This window comes from Saimiri boliviensis, chromosome 5 (genome assembly GCF_048565385.1).
Source record: "Saimiri boliviensis isolate mSaiBol1 chromosome 5, mSaiBol1.pri, whole genome shotgun sequence".
NCBI classification, from domain to species: Eukaryota; Metazoa; Chordata; class Mammalia; order Primates; family Cebidae; genus Saimiri; species Saimiri boliviensis.
Window position 1 is genome coordinate 71799568 of NC_133453.1, and position 19279 is coordinate 71818846.

The 19279-nt window shown below is 38.4% G+C and overlaps 1 protein-coding gene across 1 annotated transcript in view; it reads left to right on the forward strand.

Moving 5' to 3' along the window:
* Window positions 1-19279, forward strand: part of STK39 (serine/threonine kinase 39) — a 315215-nt gene that overhangs the window by 240917 nt on the left and 55019 nt on the right. Inside the window, exons 15-16 of the mRNA XM_039470095.2 lie at window positions 3973-4025; window positions 8381-8449. Coding sequence (XP_039326029.1) covers window positions 3973-4025; window positions 8381-8449 — 122 coding nt within the window. The remainder of the gene's footprint in view (window positions 1-3972; window positions 4026-8380; window positions 8450-19279) is intronic.

The window sequence follows — 19279 nt, forward strand, 5'->3', positions numbered from 1 at the left end:
ACTGCCCAGCCTCCATAACTTGAACCGCAGTTGATATAGACAGAGATTATGGGTGTTGGATATGACTTTTGTGTTATTAATATCTCAAGCATCAGGATGTGCATAATGATATTCTGGGTACAATTCCTACACCTGTCTTCTCATGACCTCACTAGAATAAATTTATTTAAATAAGACCGATGGAAAGAAAGAGAGGAAATGAACAGTAACACAAATTAATATCAAACCAAATTCCTGAGTGTTTCATCCTGTCACTTTATTACTAAACACATTATAAATACTTGCTTTCCTCGTGGTTGTTTTCTTATTGGACTACTTTAGTTTGAAGTGAATCATTGCTTATATACGGCACAGAAAACCAAGACTATTAAGGAAATGAATGCTTGGCAACTGTTTTATGGTAACATGCAAAATCTTGGGGAATAATACTGCTTTCTCTTAAAAGTTAAAGGAATTGAGCATTTCCATTTGTATTTGGTAGCTCCAGTATGGAATTATTGGCCTTCCCTCAGCCATTCATTAAATTTCTAAACTTGGGGAAGCCAGTGAACATAGTCATACAAAATGGAAAACAAATAATACCTCTTTATATATCTCAAAGGTTAATTATTGGAATTAAATGAGATTTATATATATATATATATATATATATATACACACACACACACACACACACGCACACATATATATATAACCTGTACATACATATGTATATGTGTACATTTATATATTAGTGTTACTTAAAATGTAGTCCAGTGACCCTGGGAGTCCTTGAGACCCCTTCAGGGAGCCCATGAGGTCAAAACCATTTTTATTAATAATATCAAGAAATTACTTGCCTTTTTCACTCTTTAAACATGTTCAGTGTAATTTTTCAATGGCTGTCTCTATGATACTTGATATTGCAACAGATTGCAGAAACAATTTTAATATTCTAGCTATCCTAAGCCAGATATTATAGAGGTTTATAAAAATGTGAAGCAATGGACTCATTTTCACTGAGTTGTTTTTATCTTGAAGAGGAAAGTAATTTTTCATAAAAAATTATACTAACATATAATGGGTTGTTGTCATTTTCAAATAAATTCATATTTTTAAAAAAATTATCCGTTTTAATTTCTAATACAGTAAATTTCAATAGATATAGTCCACAAAAACAAAAACTCTTTAGAGGTCCTCAGTAGTTCTTACGAACCTAAAAGGATCCTAAGACCAAAAAGTTTGAGAACTGCTGACATATATGGAAGCACTATGTAAATGTGTAGTGGGGACATTGGTAGTTTATTAAGAAACTTTGCCAGGTGTGGTGGCTTATGCCTGTAATCCCAGAACTTTGGGGGGCTGAGGCAGGCAGATCACTTGAGGTCAGGAGTTGAAGACCAGCCTTGCCAACCTGGTAAAACCCCATCTGTACTAAAAATACAAAGAATTAGCTGGGTGTGGTGGCACAGGCCTGTAGTCCCAGCTGCTTGGGAAGCTGAGGCAGGAAAATTGCTTGAACTCAGGAGGCAGAGGTTGCAGTCAGGCAAGATTTTGCCTCTGCACTGTAACCTGGGTGGCAGGTGACAGAGCAAGACTCTACCTCGAAACAAAGAAAGGGAGAAAGGAGAAAAGAGAGAGAGAAGAAAGAGAAGAAAGAAAGAGAAAGAGAAAAAGAAGGAAGGAGGGAGAGGAAAGGAAAAGAAAGGAAAAGAGAAAGAAAAAGAGAAAAGAGAGAGAAAAGAAAAAAGGGAAAGAGAAAGAAAAAAAGAGAGAGAAAAGAAAAAAGAGAAGAAATTTTAGCTGTTGAAACAATGCAGCACGCAAACCCTCCTCCCACCACAGACACGAGGGCACGGTTCTTTAGTCTAGGGTCCAAGATGACTTCTGAATCCTCTGTAGTTATCTACAGTTTTGTGCATAGGTTACGTGTGGTAGTCCCTCCATATCTTTGCAACGGCATGTTTCGAAACTGCTATGGATATCTGAAACCAAAGATAGTCCTGAGCCCTTTATGCACTATATTTTTCGCTATACATACATACTTATGATAAAGCTTAATTTATAAATTAGGCACAGTAAGAGATTAACAACAAGAACTAGTAATAAAATAGAACTTACAGTAATACAGTATAACAAAGGATATGTGAATGTGGCCCCTCTCTCAAAAGATGTTGTACTGACATGGGCAGCTGAAACCATGGAACGTGAAATCACGGATCAAAGGGGACTGCTGTATCTACTTTCTTTTAGGGTGAGGATCCACAGTTTTCACAGTGGATTTCCACAGGTCCTAAAAGAAGCACAGCTACAGGAACTGCTGCAGTCCCTGGTCCCATTTTAGCCCTGAGGGGAGTAGTGATAAAGTCAAGGAAACACAAGTTTCCCACCTGAGATGCAAAGTTCAGGTCCAAGGCTCTCGTGTCTGGGCATGGGTTTAGGCACGTCTCGAGTTTTTGGCCCTTTATTTCTCCCCGTTTTGCTTATGGAAAGGTGTGAGACTTGGGCTGGCTGAGGAAAAGGGCATTCTTTCAGTGGGTGCCAGGCCCTGTGCGTCCTTGTGGGCCTCCTTGCTCTTAGTGTGGTAGGATGTGGTAGGACATAAAGAACCAAGATCAGGCTGTGGACCAAAAAGGGCCCAGAGACTGACTTCATTGTGGTTTGGGCACAGTTCACAGAGACCAGGAGGTTTTACACAGAGCTTTAGAGTGTGAATGCTCAATTTCCTGGCGCCTCAGGAGGATGTTCGGGAATGGGTATTCAGGCCATCTCTGACTCTGTCTTAGACACTTTCAGTGGCCGCGCTAATATTAGTTCATGCTTCCTATGGGAAATTGTTTGTTTGTTTGTTTTTAATGAGACAGAGTCTCACTCTGTCACCCAGGCTGCAGTGCAGTGGTGTGATTTTGGCTCACTGCAACCTCTGCCTCCCAGGTTCCAACAATTCTCCTTCCTTAGCCTCTTGAGTAGCTGAGATTATAGGCACCCACCACCACTCCTGGCTGATTTTTGTATTTTTAGTAGAGATGGGGTTTTACCATGTTGGCCAGGCTGGTCTAGAACTCCTAACCTCAAGTGATCCACCCGCCTTAGCCTCCCTAAGTGCTGGGAGTACAGGGATGAGCCACTACACCTGCTTCTATTCTAATTTCTTAAAATGTTTTTATTAACCTTAATTCTAGCATCTGTTGAGAGATACAATATTTTAGTGTTCTTACAAGAATTTAAAACTAGTCTAATTATAGCTCACTGTCCCTTATTATCATTTCTTAAAATTAATGTGAATGAAAAACTTACGTCTCAGATATTTATATATTTCATATCTCCCCAGTGCAATTTAATTTTTAAATTGCATATACATATATATTTTTTGGTTTTATATAAGCCTTTACATTTACTAAAAGTTTTACATATTCAGCGGGCAAAATGTTGCAAATTGACTACTGAATACATAAAACTTCTAAATTTAGATAAAATTTTAAACTGACAAATGCGTCTCTTGTTCTTGGTGTTTTGCTGCATTATTCAATGTGTAGTACTTCTTGAATTCTGTCACTGAGACCATCTTTCTTGTTTGTTTCACCCATAAAAATAATTTAATAAAATGCTATTTTTCAAGAAAAAATGGAAAATGCAGTGGATACCATTTATTTTAGACTAAAGGCTTCTGAAATTTTTAATTATGAAATTATATTTAAGGTTTTCTGTTTAGTGCAGATTTTATAAAATGAGCATTTTGTTTTTGGAATTTTGTGATATAAGCATGTTTATATAAGGTAAATTCAATCAAATTAAATCTCTTCAAATTAAATCAAATTAAACAAATTATTATTGTCATAACTATCTTTTGCAGTTAACAAAATATTTGGAGGTTACCTCAAACTGTAAAATGTTATTCACATGTTAGTAGCATCTTGTAAAAATCTGAATACATATAGTTCAATTAAACTCTGCTTTCCCAGACTTTAATGTATTGTATGTTATGTATTTCAGAAACTCCAGAAAGGAACTTAATGACATACGATTTGAGTTTACTCCAGGAAGAGGTAAGTTTTAATCGAAGTTATTATTTTATTGGCTCAAAGAGCATTGCAGAAATTGATTACAAGCATGTGGTTATAATTTGCTATGTAAAACTGCTTTGTTTAAAAATGAAGGAAGAAAGGAGAGATAGAGGGAAGGAAGGATTTTTGGTATTCCTAAGGATTCCAGATCAAACCACTACTGACTACATGAATCTCAGTGACATATGCAGCACAATATACATACAAATATATTAGATTTATTAGCTCTACCATGAAAATAAGTATTACTATGGCAACGCAATCCCTAAAGGAAATGACGATGAATGTAATGAGAAGCATACAACAGTCCTAATGAGGGTTGAGCAGCAAACAATGGGATCATACAAAAAGGTAACATATTTTGCTTTTGTGATCTCAGTACAGATTACATGAAGCTTCTATTGGGGCCTGTTTACTAAAATTTTGAAAACTCTGAAGTACAAGAACTTTCTAGCTTGGTAGCTGGCCCATCAGTAAACTCTGACCCACCTGCAGTTATTGGAAGACACGAACTCAGTTGTCCACAGAAGCTAAAGTGAATGGCGAGCACTTGGGGAAACTGGAGGATTTCCTATCTAAATTCACTCATGTTCAGTTCTGCTTTTCTGTTTTACAAAGGCCACCTGCCAAACAAAATATTCCTTGGCAATACTTGACCATAGGCTCACCAGTCTCTGATTGTTAGTATTCTGTAAATGCAAAGATGTCAGGATTCATGGAATATTTGAGTTAAACTAAAATATGAGATGTCTTTTAAAAATAAATATACAGGCCAGACATGGTGGCTCACACCTATAATCCCAGTACTTTGGGAGGCTGAGGCAGGGGGATCACTTGAGGCCAGGAGTTTGAGACCAGCCTGGCCGGCAGGTTGAAACTCCATCTCTACTAAAAATACAAAAACTAGCTGGAGATAGCGGCACATGGCTGTAGTCCCAGCTACTTGGGAAGCTGAGTCAAAAGAATCACTTGAACCTGGAAGGTAGAGGGTACAGTGAGCCAAGATTGTGCCACTGCACTCCAGCTCATGCAACAGAACAAGACTGTGTCTCAATAAATAAATAAATCAACTTGAGGCCTCAATGAATGAATGAATGAATGAATGAACGAACGAACATAAGGCCCTAATGGATTTGCTAATTGATGTTTGTTTCTTTCTGGGGATATCCGTCTTTGACAATTTAGAGTTGGTTTATGAAATTGTACAGCACCAAGTAGTATTGTCAAAAAGCTATCTGTTTTGTCATAATATAAAAATATTGACCAGGCTATGCTGTGATGAAATCCAGTAAATATATAATAAATGTTTCAGGTACAGTAAGTAGAAAGAACAGATTCTTATTTTAAGGTTGTTTCTTTTTATCTGATTGTTTGAAATTGACTATGGCAATGAAAATCAATTTTAATTTTAAGAGGTAACAAAGAAGTGAATATGAGCTCAGGACTTTTTTGGGTAATGTGGCCCTCTCAGCATTACTGGGCCATTTGCACCGGCTTTGGCAGCTGCCTGTGCAACATTTAGATTATCAGTTCCTGCTTCTGTTGCCTATAGCATTGTCTGCCTAATGACAGCTGGCCTTCACTAGGCGGCAGGGCACAGGCCCATTATTAACAGAAGCACTGTGCATATATCACTGCACCTCTTGACTATTGATGCTGTCTGTTTTCCAGACTTTGCTTGCAGTAAATGTGTGTGCAGCCCACATGCATTATGCTTGTGCTGTATATACACATGAATAAGTATATATGGCATAAAATGTATAACAAACACATAAAATATTCTCTTTCCTCATTTGAGGATAAGCCCTTTGTGTTTAGTATGCCCCATATGCTATGGAAACCACATAGATATTAATACATGAATATCCTGTTTAGACACCAGGGATGTTAAACAGCTTAAAGAAAAATAGATTACTAATGAAACATGTAATAGTTATTTCACATTTCTGTTCTAAACTATTACTGGTATCTTACCTACATGCATACAAAATGACTGCCTAATGGCACACACACAGTTACGGAATATTTCCCATTTGGACCAGCCAGCAGTACCTGTTTCCCATTTTGGAGTGACTCATTTGGTGCCCAGGAGTCCTGAAAACAGTAGGACATGCTATATGCTTGAATCATTTGGGAATGTCAATCATTTTGGTACTGTTTTAGTGCTATTGCTCAATGCGACTTTGATTTTTTCATTTTTGGCTACATTCTGTGATTATAGCTACTTACTTAAATCTAAGATCTTATTGATATTTTAGAAATGATGGGTAACACATCCAAATGCTTCAGCAGATGATCAATCAGTAGAAATATAGCATATGACTGCCTGCTGTCTGCCTAATGCCTACTAGGTGTTAGGCTCTTTAATTCAATACACTTATTTTCCTGAAGATTTGGGTAACATCCAAGAAGATGCAGATTATGAGGCTAAATGTTCTAGCTGCTTCAGAAAGCTAAATCATATTCAGAGTAGAGCCTCTCATTATGCTATCCTAACTTCCATGATTATGGGATCATTTTATCATGAAAAGACTTTATAATGTGGTTTTTGTTTTTTTTCTTTTCTTTTTCTTTTTTTTTTCAAATAGACAGGGTTTCACTCTGTCATCCTGGCTGGAGTGTCACGATCACAGCTCACTACAGCCTTGACCTCCTAGGCTCAAGTGATCCTCCCAGTCAGCCTTCCAAGTAGCTGAGACCACAGGTACATGCTACCATGCCCAGCTAATTTTTTACCCTTTGTGGAGACAGAGTCTCCTGTGTTGCCCAGGCTGGTGTCTTAACTCCTGGGCTCAAGCAGTCATCTCACCTTGGACTCCTAAAGTACTGGAATTACAGATGTGAGCCACCGTGCTGGGCCAAGGTGTGTGTTGTACTGCTGACAACAAGGACAAAGCCTAAAACAAGCTCATCTTATATGGAACTTTAGTAAGATTCCTATGTATTTCTTTGCCGTTTACTTCATTTTATTCCATTTCATTATGGCTTCATTATGAAGTGGAATCAGTAAAATGGCAGAATACCACAGTTTCTCTGGAAGTATAAAGTGTAAGTTGTGTTTCAAATGAGCTTTGCCTGCTGCACCATCATCACAGTTACCATTTATTGAGTATTTGCTATGTGTCAGACACTGGGCAAGCTTTTTAAACCCCAAGAGTTCTGAAAGACAAATGTACCTCCAGCTGCACACTCACATGTACATGCACACATGGAAACACATATACACACACACATACACACACACACACACACACACACACACACACACACCATCCCACTTACCTAGTCACCACATCTGAAGCACAGATGAAGTAAGGAGACACAGTTCATGTTTAGGGCAGCTTTTGGTGTCATAAACCGCAATTCCATGTAGATGCTGGTTTGATTTAGCAGCTGTACTTTCAGGTGCCCCTTGACTTCGGAAGACATTTCTGTCAAACCCCCACCCAGAGTATTACAGCCTGCTGAACCAGTTTCTTCTTGTCAAGCTACAGTTCTGGATATTTGTGAGAATATCCGAAGGCCCTGGGGACCAAGTCAGCTCCCCTGTGAAATCATGGGGGTTTCTAACAGTTCTTCTGAGCACATTGCTATTTGTCAGTTTCTCCTTACAAAGCCTTCAAGTAGATTACAGTGTTATCATGTTCATTCGTAACCTTTCAATTGAGTAATTCCAGCTGTATTCACTTGCCGAAGCCTCTTTAGTCCCATCCTTAGGAGATTGCCAATTCCTGTCACTTATCATTGAGAAAGTATGTTATTTTATTCAACCACATTTTTCTAAGACAATGAATCTGTTGCTATCAGATGATCAATGTCATGTTAAAGGAGTTTCTTAATAGCATACCTTTAAATAGCTCATCTTAATAGTCCAACAAGCTCATAGACTATTTGTACCAGATATAAGGTTGTATCAGATGCTACCCATTCAACCTTTCCCATAAATTCACTCAGTAACTTCTAATAATAGAAAAGGATTGATGATGGTGGGTGGGATTAACCGTGGCAGGAAAGAAAAGCAGTGTCATAAGGAACGGCTATAACTTCTGAAGGTGCATTTGAAGATTAATTCAGATAGTAGCCAAAGGGCACAAGTTTTTTAGTTCACCAAAAGTGGAAAAAAATAATTTTGTATAACTTCTGTTAAATAAATAGCAAGATGCAAATGGCACGTGGCAAAATGTATTTCATGTTGCTTCTGATTTTCTCCTGATAGAGTCTGAATTGTTGAATTAAAACTCATGGGTGATTTTAGTAAATGAAATACATATTTTACATTGTACTGGGTTGTTTTTATGTTACAGTTACTAATACATATTCATTTCACATTTGGACAGATACAGCAGATGGTGTATCTCAGGAGCTCTTCTCTGCTGGCTTGGTGGATGGTCATGATGTAGTTATAGGTAAATTGTTTTTTAGTATGCACTGTCATTTTGTTGTTATATCAAATGGAAATGTGTTTGGAAGCAAAAGTTTTCATTAAGGAATAATTCACTCTGAATACTTGAAAAATTCTTCTTGAATTCTTATCTTTTATGTAAAAGTATACTTAAGAATCATATTTGGATGGGTGCCATGGCTCATGCCTGTATTCCCAGCACAGTGGGAGGATAAGGCGGGTAGATCACCTGAGGTCAGGAATTCTAGACCAGCCTGGCCTACCTGGTGAAACCCTGTCTCTACTAAAAATACAAAATTAACCAGGCATGGTGGTGCATGCCTGTAATCCCAGCTACTCAAGAAGCTGAAGCAGGAGAATTGCTTGAACCTGAGAGGCAGAGGTTGCAAAGAGCTGAGATTGAGCCATTGCCTGGGCAGCAAGAGCGAAACTCTGTCTCAGAAAAAAAAAAAAAAAAAAAAAAGTCATATTTAATTTTTTTTTCAAAAGCTCTTAATGTAATACTGTCTCATGTATCTGGACATGATTTATCCAATGAGGACTTTCATTTATTGGAAATATAACAAAGAACTCAGAAGACCCAAAAATAAGATGCTATAAATTCTGTGCACTAAAGCATATTACCCTCTGAGGCCATTATTCAGTTTCTGTATTCTCTCTTTGGTCACAAGTCTCAAACTTAGAATCTATTTTTTCAGCCCTCAGCAATATTGATTATAAAATCCCAGGTTTGGATGGGAACTTAAAGATCATTCAGGCCAGTTCTTTCACTGTAAAGATAAGGAAATTAATTCCTAAAGAGGTTCAGTAGTTATGTCTAGAACTATGCAGCTGGGTTGTAGCAGAACAATTTCACTCTGAAACTGTGGGTCTTTCTACCTCCTTTAGAATCATAAGATAGCTGCACAGAGATAGGGGAGTCTGCTGGACATAGGCCTTCTGATAGGGGCAACAATGACTGATAGACCTCCTGACAAGGCAGAGGAGGGGGAAAAGCTCTTAGAGGCAGACATAGTCATCTGAGAACATGTGTAGCCTGGTTCTACCTAGGGTGAGGATGAATAGCTCCATGCTCTTCAGCACATTTTGACTTTATAGAGATTCTATAATGTATTACTGTATAATTGAAATGATAACCCTAAGTAATCAAGGTTAGTTAGCATATTAATATTAATTGTGTTAATATAATATTGTTAACTCTAATAACATTATTTAGGGGGATGTATATTATGATAATGCCTTATTTAAAAATATTCAAATCAAAACTGATGTTTGGAATGCCATGCTCCCCTTACCTGATATGGTTTGTTTTTGTTTTTTTTTTTGAGAGAGGATCTTACTCTTTTGCCCAGGTTGGAGTGTAGTGGCATAATCTCGGCCCACTGCAACCTCTGCCTCCTGGGTCCAGTCAGTTCTTGTGCCTCAGCCTTCCGAGTAGCTTGGGACTACAGGCCTGGCTAATCTTTGTATTTTTAGTAGAGACAGGATTTCACCATGTTGGCCAGGCTGTTCTCGAACTACTGAGCTCAAGTGATCCACCTGCCTTGGCTCCCAAAGTGCTGGGTTTACAGGCATGAGCCACCACCCTTGGCCTCTTAAAGGATATGTTTTAATTTTAAAAATAACTTATTCAAATAAGTCCTTTCCCAGTAATGCTGGAGTATGTGACTGAGAGGGAATTTAAAAGTAGATACACACAACTATCAGAATATTTTTTTCCTGGTAACTTTGGAATGTAGATTATTATAAAGTGAATTATTTTATGTAAATAAGTGTAATTGAGTTTATAGTGGAAGATTGGAATTCCGACTAAAGACACAATATCCAATATGTTATTTATATACAAATAATATGTCATAAATGCAGATACAATACCTTTATAATTAGAAAAAAATAGGTTTTTTCCTATTGATTATATATGAAGTGTACACATTGATTTCACAGCGAAGCTCCAACTTCTTTGCTAAGTGGTGTCATATATGAGGAGACACAGACATATTTTAGAGAAAAGTGACATACGTGCGTCTTTGTGATGGAGTGTGTATCCTCTTATATATTTTGTCTTTCACGTCTTCCTTTACAGTCTTGTGAGGTTTAAGGTCTGCTAAGTTCTCACCTAAGTTTTATAATCAAATGTGAGAGGGAAGCTGAGAAAAGATTAATTCAACTTTGGTGTCTACTTTAAATTCCATCTGAGAATTCATTGTGTTAACCTACCAATTCCTTGATGAAGATGAACACTCTCCTTCATTAGAAAACATAAATACCCACTTTTGTGTCTTAGTTCACCAGAAGAAATAGAACAGTTAATGGCTGGATCGGGAGACCCTGCAATGTACATTTTCCTTGAAGAGAGCTATGGTCTATATACTCAGCATCCAGAATAAAAAAAGTAATCAGCAAGTGAAAATAATAATTAAAAATTTCTTTGAAACGCCTTCTAATATCTCTTATTGGGCAAGAAGCCAAGGATCAGATTATTCTTTTATTTGAGCTGATCTTGGTAGGTGGTTAGGAACACAGAAAATAAGGGCGATTCATGGAAAGGCATTAGGTCATGTCTTCTTTTAAGCATGGGTCTTGCTTCAGACCTACAGTCAAATTTAATGTGTTTTTTTTTTGTTTTTTGTTTGTTTGTTTGTTTGTTTGTTTGTTTTGTTTTTGCCCCAGGCTCAGCTAAAGTTAAGAGGGTTTTATTGTTGTTGTTGCTGAATTTTTAAAAGGAGGAAATTAGAACATGAAGGTAGATTTCATGTACAACTTATTGAGTGTGTTTTAAATACAATATATAATTATAAAGCATTTCTTTTCCTATGCCTTAATTACTTATTCTTCTAAAAAATCTTCAGCTTGCCTTTTTTCCCCTTCTTGGAACTGAATTATTTCTGTGTAGAGAGTATTGGAGTAAGAACAGGCATGTGTAATTCTTTTTGATATAGTAGCACTTAAAAATGCCTTACATGGACATCACATGTAACTGTTTACAGACAGTTTGTGTATTTCATTTGATCATCACATCAATTCTATAAAGGTAGAGAGGACACGTTGTTTTAATCACTGTTTTATAGACTGAAAACTGAGGTCAGAAGAAGTATCTAGATTGTTGCAATTGATAATGGTCCTTGAGCTTGGGTCTTGTTGACTCCCCGATGTTGACACGCTGCATATAATTTGTATCTTCAGCCTTAAAAAGTGGATCCAGGTAATTTTAAATGATGGTGGTTCTTGTGTCCCCTGGGAGGAAAAAATAGCTTTTCCTTTGTAGTTTTTCCATGGACTAGTGGATGTTTTATATTTTAATTGCTGATGTTTGACAAACTAAATATTTGAAATTACTCCCTCTAACCAGTCTACTCCCTCCCTCCTCATCTATTTTCCTCTTTACTAGATATGTCCCGCCAGTATACAACTATGTTTTTACTTATCTTATCTTCAGAAAGCCCTATCTTTACCCCACCTCCCATTACAGCTATTTCTCTCCCTCCCCTTACAGCTAAACTTATTAAAGAAAATTGTCCTGGCTTTGATTCCTTTCTTACCACTCTCTCTCAAACCCACCGCAGTCAGACTTTCGACCTCCCTACTCCACTCAGACTGTTCTGTTCAAAGCTGTACCTGGGGAAAACACACCTAGCAACAGCAGTGGCAGATGCACAGGTAGACGTGGCTGGAGCAAGGGGAGAAAAGGGAAGGTCAAGGACAAGTGGTCTGTGAATGCTGCCCTGTTCCTCAACCTGAGGATCAGCCTCAGTCCTCATCGTGCTCAGCCTGTCGGCAGCATTGGGCATAGCTGACAATGCCCTGCTCCGTGATAAGTTTTTTCACTTGGTTTTAAGACCGCACCCTGTCTTCGTTCTCCCATCTTCCTTGTATTTCCTTCTCAGTCTTTTTTGTTGGTTCCTCCTCATCTCTCTAACCTACAAATCTTGATGTGTCTAAGGACTCTTTCCTTAGATCTCTTCTCTTTCTCTACTTGCTCCTTTGCTGGTCTTATCTGGTTTCATGGTATTAAATACCTTCCATTCTTTCACTCCCAAATTTGTATCTTTGAGCCAGACTTTTTTGTCTGAATTCCAGACTTATATTCAGCTCCCCGTCTTCACTTGGAAAAATAATAGGCAGCCCAGATTTAGTCCACAGCTTCGGAATCCAGCTCGTGGTATTTCTTCCCAGCCTGTCCCTCCAGGAGTCTTAGGCTCTTAGCTGGTGTCCTGTCCACCTTTCCGGGTGCTCAGGCTAAAACCCTGGGCATTGTCCTTGACTTTTCTTTCTCTCATACTTCACATCACCCCATCTGAATGTGTCCAGGATCCAGCCTATGCTCATCATCTCAAATCCTGCCCTGTTTCAAGCCCCTCTCTACTCCCAGTTGAGTTCTTGTGTTCATCCCTTTGCCACCATTCCAGCTTCTGTCCTTGCCTGTTCTCATCTCAGCAGCCAGAGATCCAGGTAAAGTGAATCAGATGCAAAAGGCCACATATGGTGTGATTCCATTTATATGAAATGTCCAGAGTAGGTGAATCCATAGCATCAGAAAGCAGAAGAGTGGTTGCCAGGGGCTGGCAATGAGCAGGGCAGGGGAGTGACTACTATGTATGGGGTTTCTTATTGGGGTGATGAAAATGTTCTAGAATTAGAAGTAGTAATGGCTGTACAACCTTGTGACTTTACTGAAAACCATTGAATCGTGCATTTTAAAAGGGTGAATTTTATAATATGTGAATTGTAGTTCAGTTTTTAAGAAGTAAACTATGATCGTGTTTTTAGTTCAATCAAAACTCTGCAGTGGCTCTCCACCTGCAATCTCCATGGCCCCCAGGCCCCTGCACTGTGTCCCCTCTCACTTCTCAGATGTCTCCTCTCCTGCTCTTCCCCTTGCTCACTCCACCCCAGCCACGCTGGCTGTTGAACTTGATCTTCTTCCAGGACACTCCTTCTTCAGGGCCATGTATGCCCACCCCCTGGTACTCAAATACTACTTTGCAAAAGGGTCTTACATGAGCAGCCTCATTAATATCGGACACCACCCCCAACTCTCTACCCTCTTCCTTATTTTGTTATTCTACCTAACCTCTCCCCATTCAGTAGCCTGTATGTTTCATTTATTTATTTTGTTAGTGATGTAGGATTTCTCCTTGGGCACAAGATTTTTAAGGTCAGAATTTTAATCTGTTTTTGTTAAGTGCCACATTCCCAGTGCCCCAAACTGCATTTCACGTAGTCGGCCCTCCATAAACATGTGTTAGGAATGAACAGATCCCACTCTGATATATACAGATGGATCATAACATTTACTTTAGAAACAAAGGATACTTTGAGTTATAGGATTCTAGTGTTTTAAGAATTTTACTTTCAAGATTGCAAAATTCAGAGTGTTTGCAAATATAAAAGCAGCTCACTTGAGGAAAGCTGTGTAAAAAAGAAAGAGTCCAGTTTATATAGAGGGTTTGAATGATTTCTTACATGTGTATTTTTTTTCAGCTTCTATAATATGAAATAGCTAACATTTAAATAGATTAAAAATCTGGGTTTTTTTTTTTTCCCATCAGCATTTTCTTTTGAATTGGAATAAATGCTTACAGCAGTGTGAAAAAGCTGAAAAAGGCAATAGCATATATTACGGAGCAGTGAATATTATAAGTTTTACTAGAATATGGCAAACACAGGTTACAAAAAGACTTCAATACCTAGCTTCAGGGTAGCCAGCCTTTAGTGTGCAAACCTTTGCAAAGCAAAGTTTGGATTGAAGAAGGGCCAGTAGAGTGACATGCAGAAGTTAAACGTGCTGTTTGTAGACTAAAATCATAAACCCCTTGTGCTAAAACTCAACTACCTTAGGCAAGAAACAGGAAATAATTTTAGGCTTTGTGTAACTAGCCATGGATAAGATTGGCAAGGGCTCCTGGGTGGGTGTTGGTTTTTAAAAGTTTGCAAGATGAAAAACTAGAGGACATGCACGCATACATTTGCTTATCTTGCCTGGCTGGGTTGACTGACAAATGGAAAGAGACCAGATCTGAGTCCCTATTCTAGTTGTTTCAGAGGATTCTCAAGGATGATTAGTGATCAGCAGAGTGAGACAACAGAGAAACTCCTTGTTTCCTTTGCCTCCTGGTGAAAAAACAGCCGGTGAGAAAGAAGTTTTCTCTGCAATGGAAGCAGAGAGGGGAAAATGCAAAAACAAAATTTTTATGTACAAAAGAAAACAAAAGTTCTAAGTTCTCTCCAGACTTTGTGATACACATTTTCGAGGAATTAGTTTAATAAGTTTTTTAGAACCTCAGTTTTATAGTAGAAGGAACACCAGTGGGTATGTCAGGCTAAACAGTTACGTGGCCTGCTTCCCGGCTCCTACAAAGTTGCTCAACTCTAATCTGCATGGCTTGATACAGAGGCCAGGGTGTGACTGTGTGGATACACAGGAAGAGAAGCTGCTTGACAGATGCCTTCCAGAAATGTGCCCACTGACTGCTGTTTGCTGTGTTTTTATACCACCCTTTCCTAGCCTTGTAACAACATATGTCTATTTAAAGGGAGTTTAGAACCAGATGTTGGAATTTCTGTTTCCTGCAACGGGAACTGTATGCCTGCATTCATTTCTGCAGTTTTCCTTTGATGGATTTTGAGTGTCACTTACTAGTTGTCACTGGAAGGAAAACTTACTTTAGTGATAGATGTTACCAAAGTGCTCTCAGTAGACTTGGATCTATTGTTCATGCCCCACGGGATGCTCTTTTCCTACACAAGAAGAATCATGTTTTAAAACCTGTCTGCCTGCAAGACTCACCATGCATGTCACCATTATGAAGCCTCATCTGCTGCCGTACACCCCACTCCCTCCACAGTTTGGAGGACAGCTTTTCCTTGTCTAGAATGCCAGAGAACCATATTTTTACCACCTCGTGACATATGGCTTTCATCCTGCTATGCTATTTCATGTTTGTCTTCCGTGTGTGGAGGCTGAAGGCATCTTAAGGCCAAGGCTTGTCAGAAATGTTACTGTATCGCTACTGTTGTTGACACACACACATGGGCATTTAATAAATATGTAGGTTAAAGGAATACATTGTATTCCATTTGCAAATTCAGTACTGGATTATTGCATGAATCAATGATTTGGATGATGTAAATATTCTTGTGTCTTCTGAAAGAAGAAATAGTAATTCACTATGATTGAGTTTTCCCCCCTCTGCCTTGTCCCATGTTCCTTTTCTTTCTCTCTCAAAAATGGACTTGTCACATGACTTTTGGGTCTGGTCTTTTGGGAAAGGAATATGGTTTGTCTTGATGGCCTTCTGGCCAGCCATGGGAGCTCACGCCTATAATCCCAGCACTTTGTGAGGCTGAGGCAGGCAGATCACTTGATGTCAGGAGTTTGAGACCAGCCAGGCCAACATGGAGAACCCCTGTCTCTACGGAAAATACCAAAATTAGCTGGATATGGTGGGGCATGCCCATAATCCCAGCTACTCAGGAGGCTGAGGCAGGAGAATTGCTTGAAGCCAGGAGGCAGAGGTTACAGTGAGCTGAGATCGCACCATTGCACTTCAGCCTGGGCGACAGAGAAAGACTGTCTCAATAAATAAATAAATAAATAAATAAATAAATAAATAAATAAAGAAGAAGGCCTAGAAGGCCTCTGTCCTCAAGGGCTTGCTAAGGTTAAGTATTTTGAGTATCTCTCAAAATATGAGCTGTGAGATGCCTGTCTTATCTGGGGTGCTTATTAAAAATGCATGTTTCTGTGTTCCAGCCCAGAGCCACAGCATGAGCAGTCTTTTGGGCATAGAATGTGGAAGTTTGTGTTTTCAATAAGTATCCCAAGTGATTCTCATACACACTGGAATTTCATAGTCACTTTATTTTATGCTTACAGTAATCTCTGGAGATGCCCTCAGCCCATTTCATCATCTGTACCTTTTTCCCAGTCTCACTAATCTCCTTTGCTTTTCTGCCCTATTTGATCTCTTCTGTCTCTAGGAGTCTGTTTTAAAACTGTGCCAGTTAACTCTTTAAAATTGTGTTTATGTGTATGAGTGGTGTAGATGCCACATATATGACATCAGTATAAATTTTTACCAAAGTAAGTAAATTACAGTTATTATTAAAGCTAATATTGCTGCTCAGGATGCAGTGGATTCTCCAGATGGCCTTCAGCTTTTATTTCTCTACAAAATGGCAAAGTATGCTCAGGTTCTCAAGTATGGGAACAACAGAATCTCTCCGCTCAGTCATGAGCATATGGTTGGATATGTGAAGTGCTCTGTTCTCCCTGCTACAGTCAGGGATATTTCAGTCTGTTATGAGTGATCCACAATTTACTGAGCAGCAGTACACTTTTACAATGAAAGTCTTGGAAAACAGTGAACATAGTTCGTTTCATATTCAGTTCAGTGATTATTCTGTGATCTTCACTGATGTTTGACTTTCAGTGAAGAAAAACGTTCATTATTAAAATGGTGTCTGTATTACACAACTGTACTATGATTTTGAAATCGTGACAAATAATAAAGGAAGAAAACTCCTTAAACCCTTTCTGGGTTTAGACAGGCTTGGGGTTAGTTGAACGATATCAATGAATACAGCTGAGTGCTTCCTGATTAAAAGTTGTCTGCATGTTAAGTTTAATACCTTAGGGAATTAGGACTACAAGTACTTTGAGGTGGTATGTTGATTACTTTCCTGTATATTTTTACCAGAAATAAATGTTGACCAGTTAGATAGCAGGTAGTGTTTCTATTTTCAAAAAGGCACCACTGCCAATTTGATTGTAACTCATTGCTCCTGGCTTCTCAAATAACTTTTCTTTAAAAACAAATCTTTATTGAGGCATAATATTTATTCTGGAAATAGAAAAATTGGACATTAATATTAAAAACTGGCATACAAAATTATTTTTTAAATATTCACAAATGATAGGCTGGATTACCTAATATATTGTTTAGTAATTCTGATTCCATTCAGATGAATCACTACCATTTCTGGATGAGTTAAGATATTGAGCAATTGGGCCAGGTGTGGTGGCTTAAGCCTGTAATCCTAGCACTTTGGGAAGCTGAGGCGAGAGGATCATGAGGTCAGGAGTTCAAGATGAGCCTGACCAACATGGTGAAACCCTGTTCTCTACTAAATACCCAAAAATTAGCCGGGCATGGTGGGTCTGTAATCCCAGCTATTCAGGAGGCTGAAGCAGGAGAATTGTTTCAACCCAGGAGGCAGAGGTTGCAGTGAGCCGAGATCGTACCACTGCACTCCAGCCTGGGTGACAGAGCAAGACTCCATCTCAAATGAGTGAGAGAGAGAGAGAGAGAGAGGGAGATTGAGAGATTCAGCAATTGAACTCTTGAGAAGTGGTAGAATCACAGTGTTGCTTTATACCTCCAAAGAGCTGTTTGTTCTGCAGAACGCTGGGAACCAGCCCAAATGAATGTACAGTGAGAGTATGTGTGCACACACACACACAGACACAAACATAAGCATGCACAGAGCACACAGATTCAGCATTAGTTTCGTCATACACCTAAGGGTTGCTGTGTATCTTCTGAACTTTATTTAAGAGCAAGAGAAAGACAGACTCAAGCAAAATGTATAGAATTCTTGCTTTGACAGAATATCATTTTTTAAATCTGATAAAAGCATAGGAGAGTGTCCATACTGCTCTGTGACAAATTCAAAGAAATTAAGCAGAAGAAAGAGTTCTTAGAAACTAAATCAGAAGCTTAAGCTGTGATGTCCACTTATAAGATTGAATCCTCTGCCAGGCCAGCCACTCCCTGTGCTTACCTATCTGCAGATTCTAAAGCAGAATGAATGACCAGCTATCCAGGGAAGTGTTGGTAGATCTGTCCTTTGTAAAGAACTTCTGATTTGAAGATGGGGGAAAGGAGTGATTGAAAACTACCTTTCAAATTTGGGCAAATGTTATTTGCAAGAAGTCCTAGCATAAAATAACATCTGTAATTTCCCCAAAGATGTTCTCAGTTTCTGGGTTACACGATTATGAATCATTGCAGCAGTAAACCACACTGTAAGCCCTAATTTTCTAATTAACGTTGTTACTTTGTATTTAGTTAGGAGCTGTGAATCCTCTTTAAAACCACTGGTACAGAGATAGAATCCAATTAGGATCTGTACTGAACTTCACGTAAGTGAAATGAGCTTACTAGTGGATTAGTCGTAGATGTCTACTAAGTCAGTAGAGTCTTCCTTTTTTCAATTACTTTGGATTACCTTGTTTTAATTTATGTTAATCTGTCCTTTAACTCCAGAATCAAATGTGCTTGAAGATTATACTCAGATTCATCACACTTTCTGACCAGTTCCTACTTATGAGAAAAATGTGTTTCTAGTGGAAGTAAAGTAGGTTTGCTTTGGTGCAGGAAACCTCGTCTTTGTGATGACTTACATTTTTCTAACATTATCAAGTGTGTAGGATTTAAATTAAATGGCTCTTTTGTTCAACAGTCTACTTGTTAATAGTCTGACAGACAAGTCTCCAAATCCCAGATAAAATCTCTCTGCTGTTTTTTTTTTTTTTTTTTTTTTTTTTACTTCATTGGTTAAGATAAAAGAGCAGTCATTGCCTCATGATTTCTTATATAACAAGTGATACAGCTCCTTGTTTGCCCAATCAAAAAATTTGAAAGCTAAGGAAGAAAACTAAATCATTACTTTTTATTCATTGTGGGCTTCTAATCACTATTTTGGCTCCATGTCTAATTATAATCTCAAATTCCATCCAGCATCTTATATTTGGTTATCATTTTTTTTAAAGGACTTTCTTGCCAGTCCCAAGAAAGCCTAGTTCTTAATCTTGCACTACTTAAATAAGTTT